At 43.0% G+C, this 25,929-nt stretch overlaps 1 protein-coding gene across 2 annotated transcripts in view; it reads right to left on the bottom strand.

The window, feature by feature from the left end:
* Nucleotides 1-14,514, bottom strand: part of SLC7A10 (solute carrier family 7 member 10) — a 40,147-nt gene extending 25,633 nt beyond the window's left edge. For both annotated transcript variants that reach the window (XM_072934283.1, XM_002188293.5), the window contains exon 1: nucleotides 14,361-14,514. In XM_072934283.1, the coding sequence (XP_072790384.1) occupies nucleotides 14,361-14,454 (94 nt within the window). In that variant the 5' untranslated portion in view covers nucleotides 14,455-14,514. The remainder of the gene's footprint in view (nucleotides 1-14,360) is intronic.
* Nucleotides 14,515-25,929: the final 11,415 nt, after the last annotated feature.

Here is a 25,929-nt window from a genome sequence, read left to right on the forward strand (position 1 = left end):
AGGTTAACCAAGAGAAACTTCATCAAGAAAACTTTTCAGCCTCTGTTTTGGTAACATGGTATTCACAAAATACAACAGCATTCAAAGGAGGTTCCTTTGGCACACATTGACTACTTGTAGGAAGGGCATATCTGTACCACAAAGACCTCACTAAAGGAGATACAATGTGGGGATATTCTCATTATAGTACTTGAGTCAAATGCAGATGTTCCAAAAAAAAAAAAAACAGCACTGGAGGCTCTGATCCAGTTCTCTGGCTTGCAAGCATCATGCTCTCCTGAGTATGTATGAGCATACATTAGGTATGATAGAAGAATTTACAAATCCTTTTGTCCTTTGGTCCAAAATTGCAGGGCCTACAACTGAGAAGGAAACCTGGTTGTCCCTATGTGTCAGTGCCAGTCCTGACCTGCTGGAGACCAAACATTCAGTGATGTGTGCAGAGCCCAGATCTGCACTAAGGCAGATAAATGGTCAGGAGGTGCTGGGGATCAGGCCTGTTGGAGCACATGAAATAACAGAGATCACAGATGTCTGCTACTACATGGTTTTATTCAGTTTTATTTGAGTAACACTGTTACAGTGTGTTTATTTCAAAGAAGAAGTTAAAGCCTGTATGATAGGATTTTTTGTTGTTCTAAACTGAAACTCCTTTTATTCTGCTAATCCTTTCACAGGCTGCAGGCTCTGTCTCCTCTTTTCAGGCACACAGTCCACTGCTTTATTTCCTGCTCCTCTGTTCTGACTCTTGTACTTGGTCTGATTTCTCTACTTCCTTAACTTCTGACTTGCTCTCCTCTTCTCTTGCCAGCGTTGGGGTATGTGGGCTGCATTTCATTACCACGAGGAGGAAACCTCAGCCTCCCTTGCCCTTCTCTGTATGCTGCAATGATAAGGCAGAAACATCAGGAAAAGCCTTCTGGGCACTGGGTGACTTTTTCAGTGGGATATTCCCACTGTGAGCTCCCACGTGCTGCTGCACCCAAAGCAGCCTGTGCAGCTGTGCCAGGAGGGGATTACAACCTGCTACTTTTGCTGAGCTCCATATTGCACCTTCCTCTTGTGCCTTATTCCTTGACACCAGGGACCTTGAGCAGGATTTATTGCAGGGCAATGCTGCCAGGTAAGGATGAGGGAAGCCCACAGACAGCTGCAGAGCAGTCCTTTTTGGTGGTTCCCACTGCGTTCCCACTGGCAGTGGTACCTGGGTCTATGGGGAGCAGAGGCTCCACGTTCCCCCCTGACTGTGGGACTTCAGCACACAAAAGAGCTACTGTGACCCTTGAAGCAAAGGAGAGAGGCTTCAACCCTCCTACTAATTTCCACAGAGAAACTGAATGCCAAACCTACCTTGGTATTGTGAGAGGGATATGGAGGATGCCTGTTATAATGCCTGGATTGCTCTGGTAAAAAAGTGCAGCACTGCACACTGACTGCTCTCTATAAACACTGCAGATTTGTGTTGTTTTGGCCCTTGTCACCTGTCCAACATCTGGCTTCTGTGCTCTCTGGAGCTCAATATCCTGACTTACAATTTTACCTGCAAATGGCAGAAATGTGTGTTTAATCCCCGATGTAGAAATGGGCAGTGTGTAAAGCTCTGCCCTGCAAGCATGCTGGAGGACATGGGGTCCTCTCTAGGACACTGTGTGACTGATGAATTCTGATTTTAAGGAAAGCAACTGATAGTGGTTATCAGTCCCTATGTGGTGGCTTAAGGGGCAGATGCCAGCTCATTCAGCTGATTTAATGTTTGTCTTTCAGCTGAGAAATCCCACAAGTGACGGCTACATCGCTGGGAGCACTCTGCCAGGGCCCTCTACACCTGCAATGATTTTTGGTATTTACCAAGAAGGAAAGCAGTTCCAAAGTGCTGCTGTAAAGATCACCAACTGAGCTGTAAAAACAGCCAAAGAGTTCAGCCGTGTCAGGGGCACAGTGCCTCAGGCCAGGACAGTATGACAGATACAGCTTTTTAGCAGGCTGTTCTTCAGCTCTGCTCACGCCAATGGTGAAGACCCCTGCACCATCTTTGAAGCATAATTTGTTTTATGGAAAATGCTGGATTTTTCTCCTTTTTTCTCCCCCTAACTCTATTATTTTTGCTCATTGTGATTGATCATGGTGAACAGATTATTCAGTCTGGAAAATTTATCAGCAGCTGCTGCCCAGTTGGAAAGCCTCTTGCTGTCCATTCCTGAGAGCTGTCAGTCCTCATGGATGTGTCATTGCCCGAATCAGAAAGACTAAATAAAACATCACTATGCAATTTGGAGAGTTACACAGCACACAGAAGGATTTTTTTTGTTAGAGAAGCCTAGGCTCTAGAGGAAGAAACCAGCCTGGAAGTTGGCACATCTCTCTGACCCCCACATTGCTCCACATTCCCTGCTTACCTCTGCAGCTTTCTGCTGTGAAAAATGCTCCTCCTTGCAAATAAAAAACGATGTTTGCATGTATTGGTGTCCTTGCAACCCCCAGCTATGGCTGCCAAAAACCCGTGTGTGCTCTGACCACCAAGGGACAGTGTGGGTATTTATGGGGCAGCATTACAGGAATGAGTAGGTCTGGAGAAAAGACACAGCTTGAGCTTGATTCTCAACTGCAAATAAAGCAAAACCTAATTCCCACTCTTGCCTCTGATTTTCTCTCAGATTACTGGGTTTGATGTGTTCTGCTTTGCTCCCATAAAGGTGAGCCCTGCAAAAGTGACCTCAGACTCAGGCTAGTTGGTGGATTTTTGACTGTGCTTACACAGCTTCTGCAAACTTGGGATCCATTAAGAGCTAAACCAGGCATGACTTAATCCTTGATTTCTGAAGGGCTATAATGGGAACTTCAGAATGCTAAACTTTTAATGTAAAGCTTATTCTTCAGTAGTACCCTGAACAGTAAAAGGCTAAAATGGTCACAGTGCCTTCCTGAATTGAAATTCCTGGCAATACATATTTAAAACAAAGCTATATGAAAATGGCAGTAACAAATCATCCAAATCCATCAACTGTTGTGTTGTAGCTCATGTTATGTTATTGAGAAGAAAGATGGATTTAGAACTGCCATTGCCTAGGATCTTACACAACCTTATTATTTTGGTGCAGATGTAAACAAGACGTGAACTTCTCAGCAAAGCTTGGGGTTGTTGCAGATTTCACACCTCCTTAAACGAAAATCACTCAAGCTCTCAGGTTTACATTCTTCTGGCTGTAAATCTGTGTTAGCATATTCTGTGTAGTTAGTTTTACCTGTTAGCACGGTAATCGCAGCATTTACATCTCTAAGTGGCTTTATCTCTGTTTTATCAAGGAATGCAAAGATAGGCTAAGGTCAATGAACTGAGGTGGAATTTAAAAGCAAAAAAAAAAAAAAAAATTATGCTTCCTGGGGTGTGCATAGCTATTGCACAATGATACCTGACTTAAAGCTTGCACTTAACTCAAAATGCACTTTGGCAAACAGCTCAACCTGACTTTAAATGAGATTGACAAACACCTATCAGCCCAGTACAGCTTTGACAGACACCACTTATGATGCTGTGTTGCTGTCCTCATGTATTTAGAACCAGTACTGACTTGTATCTTGACTTTATTTTTAAATACATAATTTATTTTAAAGAACATGTTTAGACAATTTTACTGTGGAAAACTAGAAACTCCTCGATTTCCAAAAGAAATGGCAGCTTTTCTTGCAGTTCTTAAATACCTTTGATCTGGGAATTTAAGGACCTGTTGTAATATGACCAGGAGTTAGCAACATTGCTATATAAAATTCTTACACATGTATGAATCTTGGTTTTGCAAATATCACAACAATCTTTTGAAATTAAGTATCTTCAGAATTATGAGGCTTTGTGTTGCTCACTGATGTCTTTATGTAACAGGCTTATCTAAGCAGTTGACCACCTGTATAAAAAAATCCATCAAAAGAATGTCACTCCTGCCCCCTGAACAGAAAAACTTGTTCACAGAATAGTTTGAGTACACAGAAACATAGAATTAAATTAGCTAATCCTGCAAAATAGAGATTAACACAGACTTGAACATCCCTGTCATCAGAGTGTATGGGACCCTGGTTACAATCCACACCTCCTGATCTAGTTTGGCAAGAGATTGGAGATCTGCCTTGTTTTCTTCTTCCCTGGTTTCCTAAAGCATCAGACTTACGGCTGAAGCATGTTCATTATAAATGTCACTTCACAGAAGTTTTCTCCTTGGTTTTTAGTTTTTCAGTTCTAGTGCTTCAGAGCAGCTAAATCTCAGCCAAGAGTTCCTCAGACTATTTTGGAAGGCCTCAAAGGGAAACAGAGGGATTTCAATAGATGGTATATTCACAGCCCTCTCTTCAGGGAGGGTCTGTGAGTTGGTGGCTAGAAGTGAATTTGCTCCTTTTGCCCTTTGTGTGGCCCTTTCCCTGTCTGAAATACAGAGGATGGTCCCCACCTGCTGGGAAGGGCAGCCAGGATGCTGCTCCCGTCCCCTGGCTGTGTTTGGTCAATAACAAGGGTGCTCCTTTTTGGATTTACGGTAAAATGAGTGAATGGGACTGGCCCCTGTAAATTCAATTAATGACAACAGATGACACTTGCTGGCATTGCTCTCTGCTGTGCAAGCTGGACACAGTAAGGTTCATTCTCAACTGACTTCCAACCCCGCTCAGGGCAATAAAGTATTTGTGTGCTTTGCATCTAGCTGCTTTAATTTAATTTAAAGCCTATGAGGCAATGAAGTCCTCCACTCCTGTTGCCTTCAGTAGGATTTGAGGGACTTGGGACCAATTAAGAAAAGGGTCTTTAATTTTCTGTCAGGAGCACAAACATGTGAAGGAGAGCTATTCCTTCTGTATGCACTTGTAATATGTACAGGATTGGGCACCTTTTGTAAAGTCTGCTTAAATCTTGCTGTGTTGCTAGGGAACTGGCCCTGTCCACAACCAAAAAACATGGAGACATTGTGTCCTACTGGTTTCTGGCAGAGTTTACCATAAGAAATGGCTTAATTGCAACAAGATCTACTAGCAGGAGTACAAAAAATGTGATTTGTCAGCTTTTTTTTAAATTACAAATATTTTAATTCTATCACACACATGGAAATCCCTTTCAAGCTGAAGGCTAGGAATGTGAGGACAGCACCAGAATCAAACACTTCTTTCCTTTATTCTTTAAAATATTGATTCAGCTATTTTTAAATTTACTTGAGTCAAAGTACAGTGTTTGCAAGCTTAACAAGTTTGGATACTCTCTGCTCTTCTGTACTAACTAAGGCTATTACTATTTTCAAGACTCTTATAAAAATAATTGATTATGTATGTTTCCAAAATGTATCGTTTTTCAAGTTTTCAGACTGCACTTAGAAGTATCAGAAAAAAGAAACCTGTATTTATGGAGACCTAGAATTATATTTTTGATACAGTTTCTTATCCCTTTCAGGAAATCAGAACTATCTGAGTTGTTTTATATTAGTGATAAAACAAGGCTTGAAACCCCAGATACCAAATAATAAGGCTGCTATCAAAACAGGACAAAATCTGGGCAGAGAAAAATATAAGCCATGGGGAAATAGAAATGAAATATAGTCAGAGGTGACCTCCCTCAAAACAAACAAGTAAATCCTGTCCTATTAAGCTCTCAGGAGAGCTGCTAAAGAATTTTGAAATAATCCAGACAATGAACTCAACTCCACATTTTCATTCTTGTCAGTCCTTTTCTTGCAACTCCCTAAGAAAAAATGATCCCCTGTGTGTTTTGTACAAAAGGATGGATTTTTATGATATAAAAGCACACACTTTAAAGCTGTAAGTCCTCATTCCTTGGCAGTCATTATCTTCAGGTTTATGGAGAAACACATACTGAGGCTTTCCAAGGCATAGGTGGGCACGGAGGCAAGAAACACTCTTCTGGATTCATCAGCCTTCTTCCTGGGGCCTGACCAGGAGCAATCTCACAGCACAATACCATTAAAAACCTGTAATATATGGCACCTGTTAATAGCTTTTTCTCCTTCTCTCAGGATAGTTACACAATTTAACAGCAAAAAGAAGGAAGACACTGAGGAACTGGGAGACTAGCCAAGGAAGGATGTTTTTTCTTGTCACACCTGTAGCTTACAATGTCATATATGTGCAATGGCCTTTTCACAAAACTTCTTGTGTGACAGAGAAGGTGTTTCAATATTCAGACCTCAACTTTTGTCTTCCACTGTCTGGATGCATCTCTGTAAGAGAGCAACTTTTTACACTGACTGCTTGTCCCTGTGTGGTTTTCTAACCCAAAGTTAATGTAAAATAATTAATGTGCCTGTGTGTTGGCCAGTGCTACAGGTGAATTAGAAATTTTGTTATGGGCAGCCTTGTGACATTCATTGCCACAGATCACATTAATATTGTGGATTTTAGCCCTCTGACCCAGTGTATTCAACAGAATGAGATTCTTCCTTAACTTGATTTCTCCTGGTATTTGTGGATGTTAATAAGGCCCTAATATTGTTCCAACATAAATTTTTGTGGTATACTATTTTAAGATGTTTGGCCTGATCCAGATTAAGCAGCATATTTCATATAACTGATGAAAGAGCTATTGTTTTTCACAGCAGAAAAACTGCCACTCATCCAGATCACTGACCTATTTCTTGGAATTAGAAATAACCTTGCTAAAATTTTACTGATTTTAAATGGTATGTTTTACACTATTGATATTTTGGTCCCACATCTGAAGTGTGATTACGCCATTATTTAAGGATCAGATAAAAAAGAATTCAACTTGATTTTCAGATGCAAAAAGATGTTAGTTTTCTGTAAGTTTTGGTACCATTCTAAGAAAGTGTAAAATGAACCAGAGCAATTCAGCTCCAGGGGTTATTCCATTACTCAATGATACAGAAATTCCTCAGAGTTAAACATCACCAGTATAGCCCTCACCACCTTCCTTGCTCTGAGATCCAGTGGAATTTGTCTCTATTGCCTGCAAGAGATGATGAACCATATCTAGAAGCAAGAACTTAAACACCTCAGCCTAACACTACACTGGTTTGTCCATTACCCTGCAATCAGCAAAACAGCATCTGCAGTTCCTGAAGATGGGAACAGTTTGTAGACAATCACTCTTCAAATCTTGCTTTTCATTCCTGACTTGCAAAGGCCAGAAGAAAACATTAGGAGAATAAACTAATGTTGCATAAAGAGATTTTGTGGAGGCTGATGTAAACGAGGCTGCAGGACAACAGGGCTTGCATATTCTCTATGCCTTCTCACTATACAGAGAGGGATACAAGCATTTTTAAAGCAATTAGGGTGTTGAGATGCTCAGTCAGTGTTGGATTGCCTGGCTCCCTGCTCTTTGCCATGGAACATCTGCTAAAGAACTCTTTGGGAGAGTTCTGGGTTTTTAAGGATCAGCAGAATAACACAACACTGTTAGGATATTTTATATTTGGGGCACTTCAGTACTGACAAATGCCTTCTCATTTTATCATGCTGCAATCATGATGACAAAAAAAGTGTGGCAGCTAGTAGAGATTCCCCCCACGGTACAACAAAAAACAGGGTCTCAAAAGGAAAAGTTTGGCACATGAAAAGCTGCAAACAAAAAAAAAAAGCTAAACCTCCACCAAACCATTTCTGCTTGTTGTGAGCCTGCCAAAGCAGAGCAGACTTTCTCAACAGAAAAGGCTACATTATGCTAGAAGGAAATGAGCTGCAAGGCACAGGAAAAGGGAACACGAGTGGAGATTTATGGCGCTGCTGAAAGCAGGCACTGTACTGCCAGATCAGGAGTGAGACACTTACCAAAGGATGCTACCTTTGTTAGTTCATCTGTCAAGGAAGGAGCTTCTGTTGCAGGGTATCTGAACTCCTGGCACTCACTGCACGGAGCTCACTGCTTCAGCCTTGTGATCAGCCACTGTGTCTCAATCAGAATTTTCTACTTTTTTACAAGGTAGGAAGGTAAAAACCCCAAAAACTAGCAAAACTCACCCACAAAACCATCAGTCAATGAATACCTGATAGCTAATGACCTGGAAACAGAATTGTGTGGCAATTGTTGCAGGAAAGTACAAATTTAGCTTTTGTTTGTTTGTTTGTTTTCTCTTCATATTGTACATGTGGGACTTCACATGCTGAATTCTCCTTGATACAGACTGCAGCACATCTGTGGACAAAGAAAACCCTTTTCTTTCTCCAAAAATATTCAGCAAAGAAAAATATAAAGTTAAGGCTTTTAGAGCTCTTTTCCCCCTCCTCCTCTGCCAGGAATTTCTAATTACAGCTCTTTTTTAGACTTCCTCTGTAAGTCAGTTTAGTCTCAGATGTAAGCCGCTAGCCCAGAGAAGCTGCAGAATCTCTGAATTTTTACCAACCTTAATTTGAACTTTGCCATGATTTTTACTTTCAACTGAAACTGCAGCGTGTTTTCAGCTCCCTAATCTCAAGTGAAAGGCTACCCCAAACAATTCTGATGGAGAACTGTATGTTGGAACGGTCTTAAAGAACGTGGGAATATGGTATCACCCTTTTATCATGTAACTTGCATTTCGGATGGGCGTCTGCTGGACCAAGGGAAACACAGGTTGGATATTAGGACAAAGTTTTTTACAGAAAGGGTGATAAAGTTCTGGAATGGCTGCCCAGGGAGGTGGTGGAGTCACCATCCCTGGATGTGTTTAACAAAGCCTGGATGTGACAATGGGTGCCAGGGTTTAGTTGAGGTGTTGGGGCTGGGTTGGACTCGATCTTGAAGGTCTCTTCCAACCTGGTGATTCTGTGATTCTGTGATCTCCAGCTTTCTTTTTTTCAAAATGCATTATTGGATCTTTCTCAGTAGTATGAACCTTTTTTCCTATTGGCTACAATACTAAATTATGGATACTTATCAGCTTAAATGTACATATGGAATGTGGACATGTAATTTTCACTAGTTCTGAATCTGAGCCTAAGCCTCTGGGCTACATGGAAAAAACATTCTTAAGTCCCTCAAAAGTGTCTTTGTGGTTTCTCACTAATAAGGAATATGTGTCATTTATCTCAGGATTGACTGACTTTACTAAACCATAATTTGCATTTATGAGAGGACAAGATACTGAATTACAGTTCTCTACAGTCCAGAGCTCAATCCTGAACTATTGCCCTGAAAAAAAACCAGTTGTGCATTTGTAAACTTTGTGTGTTACATCAGAAAGTGCCATGTAGGACTAAATGCTCAAAATATTAGTTAGCAAGGTGTGTAACAGATAAGGAAGGCTGACTCCTTTCTAAGGTGTTTTGAAACAATTGGGGTTTTTTTGAGAGAGAAGCATTGAAATGTAATCTGTATTACTCTCACAAGTCACCAAACAAAAGTGCATCCTGAAACTTCAGTCAGCTATAAAAGTGAAATGGTCTCACATGGGTTCGGAGAGGGAGAAAATTCTTGCTGCAACAACACTGTTTTCTGTGACTCCAGGCAGGATCACAGAAATCACGAAAAATCATCCAGTAATGTAGATGGTGGTTTTTTTTTTTATGTATCTTTCTTTCTGCTGCAGTCCTGTAACTTGGGTACTACTCCAGTGAAATCCATTGGGTCTCACTAGTAATGATCTCCTAATGATTTGAGATGTTACTTGATTAATAGATGGATCTGATTCAACGATCAAAACCCAGTCCACTTAACAATGGTGGCACATGAAACATGACCAGAGAGGATACAGCAAGCACTGTGTATTAATACCTATCCATTTCCACTTGAAAAAGAGGAATATAGAGGCTATTCCCAGTTCCACGTGTTCTCTCTCCCCAGTGTTAAGCTAGCAGCTTGCTGAACCCTAGATTTCTGCCAACAAAGACTACCTGTGGGATTTTAAGGGGTGCCAGAATGGCAGGAGGCACAGCAGTAAGGAGACAGCTAATTGACACACAGGAAGGCTGGCAAATGGTTTTTTGTTACTGACAAGAAGGAAAAATCACATTGGAGTGGTGCACTTGGAAGTGATATTTATGCAAATAAAAGCTTCCAAGTACATGCATATGCAATTATTTGTATGTAAGTATGATGACAGGCAGATATAATGACAACCACGGCAACTCAGTTGTTCTGTTGATGGATTACCAATGGTGTGGGCAGGAAATTGCACTCCATACTAGGACAGTTCTGACTAAGGAAGCATCTCTGATGGAAAGAGGCTTTTCAGCCTGTAGGCATTCTGCTGAGACCATCCACTGGGTGGCTGGAACTAAGCCTGTGCTGTTCTCTGGGCAGTGTGGAAGACAAATTCCAGAAAGTTACTTTCAGAACTAACAAAAACTGAACATACTGCTCACTGGTCAGCTCAATATAGTTTTGTTACTATCACTGGACCTGAAGCAGGAACTAGTTTATAAGGGATCTTACATCAAACCTGTGTGTGAGTGGAGTAAGTACCACAAGCATATTTTAATCAATGCCAAGTCAGCTGGTGCAGATAACTTGACTGCCTGTGCTCAGCAAAATAAGTTGTATTTAGTTTTAGCTGACATATTTCATTGTAGTTGAATTTGTAAGTCTTCTAGTAGGTCTCATATAACCTGATATTAAATCATTCATGAGTATACAACAGATTTCATCATAATGCTAGTATTTCATGAAATTTTACAACCACACAAATAAAGGTTTTAAGATATGTTTAACTGTTTGTTTTGTATAATGTTACTTGATCTGTATTTACAGTCAAACAACCCTTTTTACATGTGTTATATATACAATTTTGTATACAGTTAAATATACATTTCTAATGTAAGAATGGTGAATTTTGTTATTCAAACCCAAAGAACCAGGCTGGTATAAGACATTAATCAGCCTGCACTTTCTAGTTCTTGCATTTTTCTAAAGAACAATGGAATGTGGTAGAAATTACATCAAGTCATGGAACTTCTTACTTAGCTTTTTATCCACACAGGCAAGACTCCAAGGAAGGCACTGTTTAGCTAAGAAGCCTGTGCTCTAAGAAAATACACATGCAATAATCTTAATTACATACACAGTTCTAGAAATGAGATGTAAAGCCACCTATGTGCATGTGCATGAAATAACTATTCAATTAAATACAGCATTGATTTCTGTGTCTGCTAAATAAAATCTAGTGTGGATTTCAAACAATGATATACTATCTATAAGTTATTATCTAGGAGATGATAACACATGTATGTCATTACTTTTTAAGCTGTATCACTTCATGTAAGTATTGGCAAGCTCGATTTGCAGTGCATGTGAGTGCATTAGATTATTAATGTCTGGAGCCCATGAGAGATTAGTTTTCACTGTATGTAACCAGTTTGAGACAGAGCAGTTTGGGTGCTTCTACAGCAGTTCTCAGGCACTTTCCAAAAGTGCTCTTTCTGTGACAGAGATTAATTACCAGAAAGATTTGCTACTACTACTAAACACTCTTCAGTTTTACAGTCATTAACTACCAGTATCTAAATAGAGTTTAAGGGTTTTGTATTTAGTACCTGTATTTACATCAGGATCAGAACCATCTCCTGCTTCAGTGTGAAATAAACTTTGGAAATAGCCTTCTTCTCGAATCAGGCTTGTTTGTAAACAAGTTAAAAAATATAAAGGAAGTAATGAAAGACTTCTGTTGTACAAAAGCTAGGCTGCTGGAAGAAATCAGGAGACTGTTCTATGGGGTGGATATAGGAAAGACATATTCCTAATTTGATATAGTTTATTATGGTTTTTTTTCTGCATAGTTTTTCGTCACATGAATGGTATTTCTTATGGCAAAACTTTTGAGACCTCTTTAAGAGGAGGATAAAAATTTGAAAGGATGAGTTTTGTGAGTGCATTAAGACAGCATAGCAGTTTATTGTGTCGATGAATACTTCTGTTGCAAAAGCAGTAAGAAAAATTGCCCTACAATTCAAAACACATCAAGAAGATGGAAAAGGAAGACCTGTTTTCCAGGGAATTAGCACAGGGTATGGGAGGTTGAGGACAGCTGGCAGGATACAGGCTTCTTGTGCCCTCCCTGAGCCCTGGACCAGGATGTGCCCTGAGTGCTCCCTAGCACAAGCTGTCTCCCCAGCTCTGCCACTCATATAATACCTGATTTTAAAGAAGCAGATTTAGTGTATAGAAGGCAACCACAAACTTATTAATCATGTATTTATCAACTCATATTTAACAGCATTTTTCAAATACTGCCTCATGTTTCTTCTTCTTAATTACTAGAAGATTATAATTCTCTATATCCATTCTGCAGCTGATTAGAATTGTAGAACAGTCAGCTAAACCAGAACATCAAACTTCTCTTTGATAATATAAAAATATGCTCATACATTTTCTGTACCTTCAAGAACATTTAAAGAAAAATAAGAAAGCATAATCATTATGTCCATACAGAGCAAGAAGAGTCTTTTTCAAAAGCGATTTCTGGTTTTCTTGGTGTTTCTCAAGTATGTTCTCATTATGACTTTGCTGTGGGATGCATCAGAATCTGATGTCTAAATGTTTGAAATGGGTTTCCCTCCTCCACTCAAAACCAGGAAATCCAATATAATGGCTGACATAAAAGTCCTGGTCTGTCCTTTGGTCTGTTCTACAGGCTCTGACACACTGACTGCATTGGCTTTTTCCATGCTATTGAATCACTTGGAAATAAATCTTTCACCTATGTTAAATTCTATCAAACAGAAAATTTGTGAATTAACTGGTTCCCTAATATCAGCTTGGATCAACTACTTTATTTTTTTATAAAGGAATCTTAAATATTATTTCATTTAGTTAACTCCACCAATGGCTTGCAAGTCTATCTGATGTAATTTACAGTGCCCTCTGATTCGAAGCTGTCATGTTTTATGCAGTGACACCTACAAAGCCAGACTATATTCCTACTACATACCACTTTGTTACAGAAGACTTTGATACATTATGTAATGTCATGCATCTGCACACAAATCAAACCAAAACCAGGATCCTATAGCTGTGTTTCAAATGTCTTCTATGAAAATATGGGGAAATTTGCAGAATTTTTAGTCTTTATGTGGCAAAATAGTGTTAGAGACAACCTTCTCTAACAGTTAGACCACTTGAGAGTACTACAGTTTATCATAAATGTCAGTGCTTTTCCCTGCTCAAATGTCCCTGATTAGATGAGAGGCTATCTCACAAGATTTATTTTGGACAGGCATGCCATATATGAGTTCTGCTTGCAGGATATTGCCAATAAGGTTGATGAAAGATTGACTGGGAAAGAAAGGTAGCAGTCTCAAGATACCATTCTAATACCTAACAAACGATAGAGATGCCATAAATCTTTCCTATGGCCAACTGCAACTCGGGGAATACCTAACCCTGGAAGTGCCTTACCTACAGCAATGTGCAGCACTCAATACTTCACTCTAACACAAGGTCATCTGTGCTCCACTGAGATCCAGAACCGAGATTTTCCCCTTAAATATGCTGAAGGATTCAAAATAAAGGTATCTTTGGATATGAAGAACACATCTCCCCAAAAACTGCAGGTACAGGTTTTAGTGTTTCACTGTGGGAATGGACTGAAATGTTTTCCTTTCATATAACAGCCTTGCTCACAATAATCCTGTTCAATGGCATTGAATTTTTTTTTTTTTTGCAAGCCCGTATCCACCTACACTGGACATAAAGGCACACATGACGAAGAGCATAAAATTACAGTAGGGCATTATGATCACGCAGTTTAGTCCTCTTCCTCAACCTTGGTGACACGAATCACAGAGACACATCGGGGGTCCCAGCCAATTCTGCTACTGAACAGTGCATTCCCATGGATGTGGCATGTCCCTGAGAGTCTTGTCCCCGGGTCTTGGTGACAGGAACGGCTGGTTTTGAGGGTGACTCGGTTAGCAGAGGCTGCTTTCATTCCCCGGGGCAAACCTTCCTTCCCCAGGCTTGCCCCAACACCTGCAGCCCCCAGGGCAGCGCCGAGCACGCCGTGCCCCAGTTTCCCGGCCTGACTCTGGGGAGCAGCAGGCTCAGCCCCGCCGCAGGCTGAGCGCCGTGCCAGGACGGCTGTGCGGGACAGCCCCGCTGCCAGCGGCTCCGGACACCCGCACTGCCTTCCCGAGCCACGCTGCACCGCCGCTCTGAGGAGCCCCGGGCTCAGACAAACCAACCCAGCTGCTTTAGCTGATAAGTAAGCGCCGCAGGAGCCTCAGCAGCGCACCGGGAAAAGACTTTGGGAAACCTCACGTTCAGCTGAACGAGTGGGCAGAGGGGGTTACTCTGTGTTACAGCCGCTGGCCGCGCCGCGCCGTCCCCTCGCCGGTGCCGCACACCTGCCCGCGGAGCCGCGCACCGCCGGACCGCCGCCTGTCCGAGCCCCCGCCCCAGCGGCAGCGCAGCCGGGCGGAGGGGCTGTCGGCGCTGCCCTTACCGATGATGATGGCACAGGCGCTCACCAGCCCGATCTCCTTCTTCAGCGCCACCCGCTCGGGGCCGCCGGGCAAGCGCTGCTCCCCGCCGGCCATCGCTGCCCGCGCTGCTCTGCCCCGCGCCCCGCGCGCATGCGCCGCCCCGCGGGCCGGGCCGGGCCGGGGGGGCCGCGGGACCCCTGAGGGGCGGCGGGGCTGGGGCCGCGCCTCAGCCGGGCCGCCCTCGGCACCGGGGGCTGTCCCCGGGGAGCCGCGGGACCGGGGACCGCGCCTCAGCCGGGCCGCCCTCGGCACCGGGGGGCTGTCCCCGGGGAGCTGTGGGACCCCTGAGGGGCGGCGGGGCCGGGGCCGCGCCTCAGCCGGGCCGCCCTCGGCACTTGTGGGGCTGTGCCCGGGGAGCTGTGGGACCCCTGAGGGGCGGCGGGGCCGGGGCCGCGCCTCAGCCGGGCCGCCCTCGGCACTTGTGGGGCTGTCCCCGGGGAGCCGCGGGACCCCTGAGGGGCGGCGGTGCTGGGGGTCGCGCCTCAGCCGGGCCGCCCTCGGCACCGGGGGCTGTGCCCGGGGAGCCGCGGGACCCCTGAGGGGCGGCGGGGCCGGGGGCCGCCCTCGGCACCGGGGGGCTGTCCCCGGGGAGCCGCGGGACCCCTGAGGGGCGGCGGTGCCGGGGGCCACCCTCGGCACCTGCGGGGCTGTCCCCGGGGAGCTGTGGGACAGCGGGGCAGCGCTGTGCGGAGGGGGCTCCGCTCGGACATTCGGCGTGTCGGGCAGCGGGTCCTGCCCGGCGCCACGAGCCAGCCTGGCGCCGTACCCGGGCCCCTGACAGAGCCGCCTCCCCTTGGGCTCTGTTAGCTGAAGTGGTGCGAGAACGTAAAGAAAGGGCATTTTATTGCTTGTTATCGGTACTGCCAGAGTTAAAACCAGGATGCCCAATATTGGCTGTTTTCCGTACTTTTTACCTTAGTTTCTCCGCGCTTTCTTCCCACGTTGTGTGGCACTTCTGAAGGGATCCTGCACCGGCTCCTCGGCACCCGCGGGGCTGAGGGGCTGAGGGGCTGTGCCCCATCGCCCGCGGGGCTCGAGCTGCAGCTGCGGGTATCTGCCGGGCAGCTCAAGGAAAGAAATGTTTTCTTTCCTCACACAGGGGATGGAGCTTCAATGTTGGGATGTGTGTTCGGCAGATCTTTTGCTCTGTGAACGAACTGCCTTCAGAAGAATGTTAATGAATGAAGTCTGCTCTCGTATGATATCAAAAAGCTAAATCGTAGTTTAGGATCCGGGGCTCCTCACTCAAGCTGTAACAGCCAAGGGTTTATTGATGGAAATGCCTAGTTCGTTACTTGTTTATAAGATGAACAGCTTCCTGACACCATTTCTATGTTCAGAGAAGACCCCCGTGTAGGTGACCTATTCTGAAAGTGCACAGGTTAGAAAAATCTCCTAAGAAGATGATGTGGTAACTGACAACGCGCATCAGTGGGGCAAACAGCGAGGCAGTGGAAACTGGTTGTGGAGGGGTGGAACAGGGAATGTCTGGTTTTTCACCTCAGTGAAGGAAGTTGGGAGGTTTCTGTGGTGACATCAATCTGATTTTCTTTGTCTTTACAATGAAAAGTATGACCTGACAACTGGTAAGCCTTTTGAGAAAATACGTGGATTATTCATAGAAAGCATATAATTGTAAGTGATTTTACTTTATACTGCTGCTTTATTATGCTGCTTTTATAGAAAGGCTTACTGATTTTCAGAGGCTGAGGCTTCTTTCCTAAATTGATCTACTGCTCTGTTTCTGAACGAACTGCCTCACTAACCACTTCTAAAATGTCCTTTTATTGAATGACTGTGTGATTTTTATAATAAAGTTTACAAGAAGAGTTACTTTTTGGACTATCTAAACAGTACCACTGTTCTCCTTTCAAAGACCATGAAATATGTGCAAAGACTGGAAACAAAGTTTCAGGTATTCAAAAGTAACCTGATGTATTTATTAGGTGTTTCTTCTAGGCACCCTAATTGCCTCCTAGCTTTGTTTTGTAGCAACTCATGTATATTCTACTAGATACTTCTGAAAGTCTCCACATGTTAGCCTTATACAGACACTATAATATATTTTAGGTAAGTTTTCTATGATAGTCTATTTCTTTTGCAAAAGCTAAAAAAATTAGTTTGAACATCTAATAAAGTACAAAAGTCAAGAAATTTGTGAATGAATGGTGTTTCTAACTCTACTTTCAAAAACCTAATGAAATTTAGGCTTAATTAACCTTTAGAGAAAACCCACACTATCTGTTAAATGAATGACACTTAGAAGGATAACACTATGCTTGTTTTCTTTGGCGGTGGTAAAAATGTTGGTTTGCTCTGAAATATGTTTATTATCTTTGTAGTATTGTGAGGAAGATAGAAATCCCAGTCAGCACTCTTCTACTGATGAGTGAGCAGCAGAGCATGCTGGCTGTGGATGATGAAAATAAATGCTAGAATTCCATTAACTCTAATGATCTTTAACTGATCAGTAGGATTTATAAAAAATTGTCTGGCCAGTTTTGAGGGCTTTGCCAGGGAAAATGCTAGATATTTGTACCTGTGTGTACAGGTACAAATATCTGTTGTAATATACCTCTGCCTGTTGATACGAATATTTTGTTCTGGAATTGTTCTTCCTTACTGAAAGCCAAGAGGAAAAACTGACTATACCAATTTAACAGGTAATAAGAAGGAAAAACCTAACTGAAAGGCATCAGAAATCTCTCCTTAGAAGAGGTAGTCAAGAAATCATTAAAGTTGTGAAAAGCAGAGGAACCTTAAACCTTGTCTTGATATCCAGTTTCACCTTGTGTGCATTTTGAACAAAGCTAAAAGAGCTGGCACTGGAGAACCGTGGGGTGAAATCTCAGCTTCATCCCAATGAAACCTTTTGCAGCAAAACATTAATGAACTGCCACATCTCCCCGTGGCTTAGAATGGCAGGATATTGTTTATTGCACCTTCCAGGTTCAGCACCAGCTCCTGGTTTGTGAGTTTGATCTTTGAGGGCAGCGTTGTGCCCTTGCCTTCCTGCCACGTGAGACTGACTTCATGCCCTATGGATTATAGGTTAAGGGCAACGGGGTGCAGCCAAGAAATCTGTGCTAGTAACTTAATTTAGAATTGTAGTCCTGGACCACTGTAGAGAACTTAATTTTCCTCACTTGTCCCAGGACAAATTCTTTCCCTAAATCCATATAAAGAACACTGATTTACTGATTCTTTTCCTAGGGTGTGCATAATAATTTACTTTCCTTTTCAAAGTTTGAAGTGTTTTACTACTGGTGACGGATTAAGCAGGTGGCTGTTTACAACACAGGTTTTCAATATGCCCACATCCATAGCAGAACACTGGAGTGTAAAACAGCAGTGAGCCAGAAACCTGTTGGAAAAGACAGCAGTGACAAAGGTTGCCCACATTAACTGCCAAAAACCGCTCTTTTTTATTTTCTTCCTATTTTTTTTTCAGGCTGAATGCCTGCCTGCTACACTGGTTTTTTTGCTTGAGGATGAAGAGAGGCCTTTTCTCTATTTGTGGTAGTTTGGCTTATTTAGGTTGTGTATTTTGTCCTATTGTTAATATAGTTTCAAAGTGAGCAAGTCAGAGGCCATGTAGGTTCTAATTAGTAGTTATCTGAGGCAACTCTTGGAGCAGAAAACTCATTTAAATTGTTTTGGATTTGAACATACTGTATCTACTTGAGTGACAAAATGTTAGAAAGCAAAAAAGCCAAAGTTCTTTGTCGGAAGGCAATTGCTGCATAGCAACTGCATAGAGAGGATGCAGTGAAGCCTGCATGTATTCTCTTTTGTGGCTATTTTTGTCCTTATTTTCCTCATGGTCTGAAATGTACAGAAATTCTTGAAGTTGTTGGAATGAGTTATTTCATTCATTGCTACTTATGTTTAAAAAAAAAAAAGAAGCAAATAATGGCAATTTGAGTTTTGTGTTTTGGGAAGAAAAAAGGAAATTTAGTATGTTATTTGTGAAGGGATGCTGTGACTGAGTTTTCAAATGTATGTGATCTTTGATATATGGAAAGGAAGCAAGGTTAAAGAAATATAAAGATTCTCCTTGATAGCAGATATTTTTCCCAGTCTCACTCCATTTTTGTATCCATCTACACAAATTTCTGTTTTCCTAAAATATAACCACCCTTACAAAACCAAAACTTACAATAGTTATTAAAACATAATTCAACTTTGTACCTAATGGGGTCCATGAACAGCAGCTGGGAAATAGTTACTTGGCAGAATAACCTGTTTGTTGTATATTGTTAAATAAACAGTGGGCTGGCTGGTTTAGCAAAAGGAAATTTGGAGAGTAATGGGATTGTAAAGCATGTGTTAATGGTTAATAAACCTGTGAATAAGGTTTTCCATGTTCTGTCTGTGGAAAGCTCATACAAAATGTAGGAGACTGATCTTAGCTGTCCTTTGGATGTGCCCTGCACAAGTGTGTGTTAGGGGGGTTTGGCCACCCCTGCAGCTGATTCGGGCCTTTGGGGTCCCACTGCAATGGGCTCGCTGTTACTCTGTGTTTCATCACACTTCTGCAGCAGGTCAGAAATTTGTGGAGCATTAGGATTAAGCAAGAACACAAACAGGAGAAGGCCACCCATTAGTGGGGAGTGACATCAGCAGGAGGGACTCATAGGGAGCCTTTCCACTTTAATGTGGTTGAGTCCCAACAGGTGACTCTAAATGAAGCCCAGGTGCAGGTGGATCAGTTACTTGTTGAAAGCATCCTACTCTCCATCACTTTTCTCTGTTGTGTTCAGCCTGTAAGACAAAGGTGGAAAATGGTGTCCTTTGTATTTCTAATACTATTTTCTATTGTACATCTGTTTTCAGAAAGCTGTAGCAGAAGACGATGCATGAGTATGTGACTCCTGTGTGACTCCCCAGCACCTACATAAGAAAATGGGGGATGTACATTTGAAAAGGAAAGGCAGAATCTTTTTCTCTAATTCAGTAAAGAAGGAAAATGTCCAGAGTAGCTTTTATTGTGGGTAGCTACTCTTCTCTCTAATAAGGGCAGCAGGAGAGAGGTTCCCTCAACTGTGGAACTGTTCTGGCATTATGTTAAGGAGGCTCATGGAATCATAGACTGTGCTGAGTTGGAAGGGACTCCAAAGGATCACTGAAATCCAGCTCCTGGCCTTGCACAGATCACCTCCAAGAATCCCACCATGTGCCTGAGAGCATTGTCCAAATGCTTGGACATGGGCAGGCACTGGTGGATACCTTCTGAATTCTACTATGTACTGCATTTGTTGGGCATTGGGAAGGGGCACAGGTGATGTTGGCTGTTTGTGCTGACTGGTGCAGTGGTTCCATGACCCTCTGCAGGATCTGGGAACTTTAATTCTGTAATTTAGGACTCTCAGGAGATTCTATAGGCAGTGTCACTGTGCTTTGTGCTCTCTAGCAGAGTGTTGGTCTTATACACAGCAGGCGCTTGCCTAATGTTGATAACTCTGTAGCTTCTATAAAGGACAGTATTTTGACAATGTACAGAAAATTCAGGGCCAGCTGCTTCACATCATTTGAAGCTTTAATCTGTAGATTCTGGTGACTGGAGTGTTTGCTGTCTTTAGGTAGATAATTAATCAGGTATGAACTGCTAGATACTTAGATACTATTAGACACATAGATATCTGTGCAAAAACTCTATTTCTAAATTTCTGTCTACATGAAATGGATCATTTAGTGTTCAGATTCTATCCTTCCTTCAAAGGCATTTCATGCAAGCTTGTAAGTAGATGAGTGTAAGTAAATTATGTGTAGAGTTATTTGTGGGTTGTTGATGAATGAGGTTTCTGGAGGCAGAGTTATTGAAAGAACCTAGTTTGAATTAAGCATTGGTTCATTTGGTGTGTTATGAGAGTACCTTCAAATGCAGGGTGAAAGGGAATGAAAGGATGATCAATTTCAGAGTAAGCACTTATTTTATGCAAATTTTTAAAGCTCTCTGACAACACTGTAGCTTGAGGTGCACTGGAACTTTTCATCTCTTTTACAGAAGGAAGAGAACCACCAGGTCCTTTTCCTCTTCATCACTACCTACCCTGTCCTTCCCCGTTCTGCATATGTATGCCAGATCCTTTCTTTCTTCTTGCACCCCTTTTTCAGCTAAACAACAGCATCCTAACTTTACACCATTTCACCTCTTAGCTGAGATTGTCCTGAATTTTATCCCTCACTTCTGCATTTGGTGAACCCAGGAATTTTTAGTCTGTTTTGTCACTCAAAGTGAATTATATTGGTCCCTGGATAGATTCCAGGTGAATCCCTCAGAAATTTCTTTCTGGCTTGCCAGTGCATTTTGAATAATAAAATCAAGAGGGGAAGGGGTTTTTATTATTAATTTTTTTAAACTAGTTACACAGATAACGTAACAATTAAAACTTGACTCTTATTCAATATCTTCTTGCTTATGAACATAACACATTTGGCAGAGTTAAAAGCTCTAGTTTAAAGGAAGCTAGTTCATCTCTACCACTTCCTGCATATCTGCTGAAAGAAGTTCCCTATCAGACATGAAAACCACGACTCACATAATGCCCTGTCTGTGAACTCTTGTCACAGAAGTGCACTAGATGGCACTCTGGGTCTGTATTTTACACTAAATGTGATCTCAACTGCCTCCTCTGATAATTATTGTAAGTACTTACTTTTTGAAGTTTGGTGTCTTAAGTTTAAGATTAAAATTACTGTAAAAGTCTTGTGTAAGTGGCTTTGGGTTCTTGTTGTCATTAACTTCTTCCCCCACCCCCCAGTAATCCTTCAGCATATATTTCTAAAATACAATTTTATGTATGCCACTGAGGGAGTAATCCAGCTCTGTGAGGGCAGCTGGGACGTGTTCCAGTGTTGGCTGTGCACTTTCGCATCCATGTTTGATGTATGAAGAAGCAAAATAGGAGGAGCAGAGGATGGGGGATCATTCTGCAATGTGTTCTCCCAGTCTGAGTATGGCTCAGACATAATTTGAATGAAGGCATGAAGGTTGATGAGACCAGCCATTATTGCCATCTATAGGTCTGTGCTGAAGATTTTAAGTAGCATTAGTTTTGCTAATGGCATTAGCTCTGGAATTGTGTTTCTGATTGTATTTAAGTTGCCTGAAACCATACGTACTGTTTCATTTTTACAGCATCATGTGAGCACAGCTTGGATCTATTGATTCCACTCGTGCTGGGTGCTCTGTAGGCTCCTGCAATGGTTTGGGAAGTGGAGTCTGGACCCTGCTTTCCCTGGGGCCCAAGGCACAGCTCTGCTGTGGGCCTGTAACCAAGATGTTGGGGCAGGGCAGCTTTCTGCATGTAGGGGGCAACTCAGCTGCCAGAGCAAATCTCCACACTGCTTCAATGATTTTTCACTGAGACATGGTGGGGTACACTGCTGTCTCCTGCCTTTTTGAATATTGTCTGCTGATAGTTGATTTTGTTAAGGCAAAGTCAGTGGTGCTTAACTTAACTCTGTCTTGGCTTTGCCTTCAAAGGGCAATGCTTAGGATGCCAAGTTAACTTCATTCATCTAGGATTTTAGAGCTCCCTCTCAACTCTTCCTGACCTGTGAACACTCCTGAGTCTTCCAGGACAAAATAAAACAAGTTAGCTGAGCCACCTGACAGCGGTTTGAATGAACTTGTTTGATTTTGCCCTAGAACTGACTAGAAGTGCTTACACAGCCAGTTACTGGGACTCAGCTGTAAGATGTTAACAGCAGAGAAACAAAAAGGAACAGCTTTTTTTAAAAGGCCTGTGAACTGTGTGCCCTCAGTGAGAGGCTTTATATTAGCCTGTTCATTTCCCTGGGTGAGATAAGGTGTGCTTCTATGGCCTGTTCCACCAGAGGAGGTCAATAAAAAACTGTCATGTCCCGTCTGTACCTTTCCTGTAAAGGTGTGTTCCTTACCTGTGCAGCACAGATGACATTCCTGTACCCAAGGTGTCCAGTGGAGCCACACAATGTGCTTTACAGGGCTGCTTGTGGTGGAGGCTCCATTGTAGAGCCTTATTTTGCTGTGTACTTCAGAGAATGGGGAAGGCAGTTTGGCACACTAGGTTTTCCAAAAGCCTCTGAAATACAAAAATGGTTTTTGTTCCCACTTCTGTTAATATGCTGGTACGTCTATTGGATCATGGAATAGTAAGGAAATTATAACACTTTTTATCTGTACATTATAATTTTGAGAAGAATAACAAGGTTAGAACATGTATCACACTCTTTATTTAATGCGAATATTGGTGAATATGTGCACAGAGAACCGCAAATAAAGTAGATTCCCCTGTTGTTCAGGAGCAAATCGGTCTGCAAAATGAAGAGTCTTACAGACAGAAATCTATATTTGGTTTAAGTGATGTAAGAGCCTAATAATAAGAGAAAGGCTCCAAAACGTGCTTAATCATTATGACTGTTCAGCACCTAAAATGCTTCCAAAAATGCTTCGCCATTACGTCTGCTTATCATAAACACTTTTGAACACCTGAAAGCTGTGTGTGGTATGGACTGTGGCCTTGAGACCCATGAAAAGGAAGGTGAAACTGGTGCAAAATGTGGAAGGGAATCCCTGACCTTTGCCTTCCCACCTCCCCGTGGGCTGCTGCGAGCTACCCTGAGGCCTCCGGGAACACCTGAGGAGACAGCCCCGGTCCTGCAGCCTGCCCCGAAGTGAGGAGCGGGCTGTGGAACCCCCACCCTGCTCCTGCTCCTGCTGCTGCTCCTGCTGCTGCTCCTGCTCCTGCTCCTGCTGCTGCTGCTCCTGCTCCTGCTCCTGCTCCTGTTCCTGCTCCTGCTGCTGCTCCTGCTGCTGCTGCTCCTGCTCCTGCTGCTGCTGCTCCTGCTGCTGCTGCTGCTCCATCTGCTGCTCCTGCTGCTGCTGCTCCTGCTCCTGCTGCTGCTGCTCCTGCTGCTGCTGCTGCTCCATCTGCTGCTCCTGCTGCTGCCCCTGCTCCTGCTGCTGCTCCTGCTCCTGTTCCTGCTCCTGTTCCTGTTCCTGCTCCTGCTCCTGTTCCTGCTCCTGCTCCTGCTGCTGCTGCTCCTGCTCCTGCTGCTGCTCCTGCTCCTGTTCCTGCTCCTGTTCCTGCTCCTGTTCCTGCTCCTGTTCCTGCTCCTGCTCCTGCTCCTGTTCCTGCTCCTGTTCCTGCTCTGCTGCTGCTCCTGTTCCTGCTCCTGCTCCTGCTGCTGCTCCTGCGGGAGAGCGCCCGAGGTTTGGCTGCGGCCGTTCAAACAGCAAGAAAAAAAAAATAAAAAAAAAAAATTAAAAACTGCTCCGCTTCCCCAGCCCTGTCTCAGCAGCACCGAAGGTAGTACAGTGTGGTGGTGACCTACCCTATGCTTTTTAAAGTAACATTGGCTTTTTCTAAACTTTTCTCTGCTTTTCTCTTTCTTTTTCTTTGCTTCCCTTACTATTAAATAAAAATATATTAATTATTTTTTTGGCATCAACATTTAATCTCATTTGGTTTTAATCTCGTTTTTGGGAATATTTTGATCCTTCAAAGTTTTGGTTTTATACATAGAGACTTAGGTTTCTTTGTTCCTCTGGGTTTAAATCAGATCATAACAAGTGCATTGTACTTAGAGTTCACACATGTCCCCTCCAGTACTTATTTATTAAATGAGTTCACAGAAACTACACTGTAAAGCTGCTGGAATAATTTTTATGAAATAATTTTCTCTGGTAAGAGGGAAAATAGAGCTGCAAGGAAGTTAAAACCTGGGCTTGGCTTCCCCACTAATGACAAACTCAGGCCCCAAAATTTGCTGAGACAGAGATGACAGGCTCTCGCAAGTACATTGGGTCATCCACCTCCCCCTCCTTTCTGGTTGCTGCAGGGTACGGGTGCACTCAGACAAAAAGGACTGGGGCTGCTTTGGAGCTTTTTCGTTGCTTTTTTTTTGCTAACACATAAAGCAGAGCAGGAGTGAGATGTAGCCAATGTGATACACCTGTCCCGTTCAAGTGCACTAGACCAGCACTGCCAGGCCTTTTTCTCCCCACAGTGCTTGAAGAACATGGACTGCAAGAGTGCTGCAGCACTATTGGTTTTCTGTCACTTCTGGGTGGCCATTTTTAAATGTCAGTCTTGAGCGTGAGTGCTTCCCAGTAAGAACGATTTGGGTTTAAGGAAAAGCTGCATGGGAGCAGGGATGCTGTTGTTAGGTAGGATTGCCTGTGAGCCCATTCACTCACATCTGCTACATGCACCAGCCCAGAAAACAGTGAACAAAGCTCAGATACTGGTGCACAATGTGATCTACTTTCTTACCTCTCTGGACTTGGTTGCCTACCTCTAAACCAGATGTTTTCTTCCTGTTGCAATCTGCCTGGAGAGCTGTATGTATTACATTATCCTTTGGTATTATCAGTGGAGGCCTTTTCAAGATGAGGAGGCGCAGGACACCTTTTCTTTGTTTTAGGCTTTGACAGCACCGTTGCAGGGTGTTGGGGATTTGCTGTGGAGTACATCAAACATCTTTGATTGTTAGATTTTTCTCCTTCTTCCCGTTTTCCTTTGGAAGAGGTTATACTCCTTGGGTGTTGCCTGATGACGTTCAGGAGGTGGGTGGGTGCAATGAGATTTTTTGGGTGCAATGATATTTTTTGGCTGCACCACTCTGTAGAGTTTCTGAGAGTGCAAAGGGCCCTCAGTCCACATAAGGAGCAGCCTGAACAAATGCAAGTAGAATCAGAAGATTGTCCAAGGCAGCACATTTCTTCTTTCTGGAGCAACTCGGCAATAGAGAAGAAGATTATGTTGGAAGCAGCTGGGCTATTCTGTGTGTGTGTGTGTGTGCACTTGGCTAAGGATCCTTCATGTGATCACATCAGCCTCATGGAAATATGAAGTTTCAGCTGTGTGTTGGTATTCATATGGTGTTGGTACATCAGAGTAAAGAAATGGAAGGGGAATTTTTAAACTCTGAAATATTGTGTCCCTAATAGAAAGGACTACTAGAATCTGGAGATCTTCCTTTACTGGTAATCTCACGGCTTTGTCTTCCAGTATTCTGTATGTTAACAGAGCAAAGACTGCTGCTTTTTCATCGTCATTTCAGTGGCTTCTTTCTGCCTTTTTTCAGTATTCTGCCTTTAGTACTCCTTTCTGGATACCCTGCATATGTGCTTGCAGATGCCTCCTGACCATCTTCATACTCCTTTGAAACTTGAAAGATGTGAACAGACAGGCATACATATAGCATGGCTGCAAATTCTCATTTTCTTGGGAAATCTTGCTCAAAAGTATTCAAGAGCAGCTAGTCCTAAAGTACTGAGCTGCAGGAATCTGGTACTACAGGATGCACAGTGTTGAAAATATTGATAATTTAGACCTTGTATTAACTGTGGAACAATAGGACAACAGACTATTCAGCAGGTGCTGTTAATGAAATATACCTAAGTGCTTTGTTGAACTGGAACCATGGTCCATACTGTGGCACTTTTTCAGCTGAAAAATCTCAAATTGTTGAGTCAAGTCCCATAGTGTTTTAGGAATAGCTCAGGAAACTGCTGACAACTCAGATAAAATGGTGGTT

The sequence above is a fragment of the Taeniopygia guttata genome, chromosome 11, assembly GCF_048771995.1.
Source record: "Taeniopygia guttata chromosome 11, bTaeGut7.mat, whole genome shotgun sequence".
NCBI lineage: Eukaryota > Metazoa > Chordata > Aves > Passeriformes > Estrildidae > Taeniopygia > Taeniopygia guttata.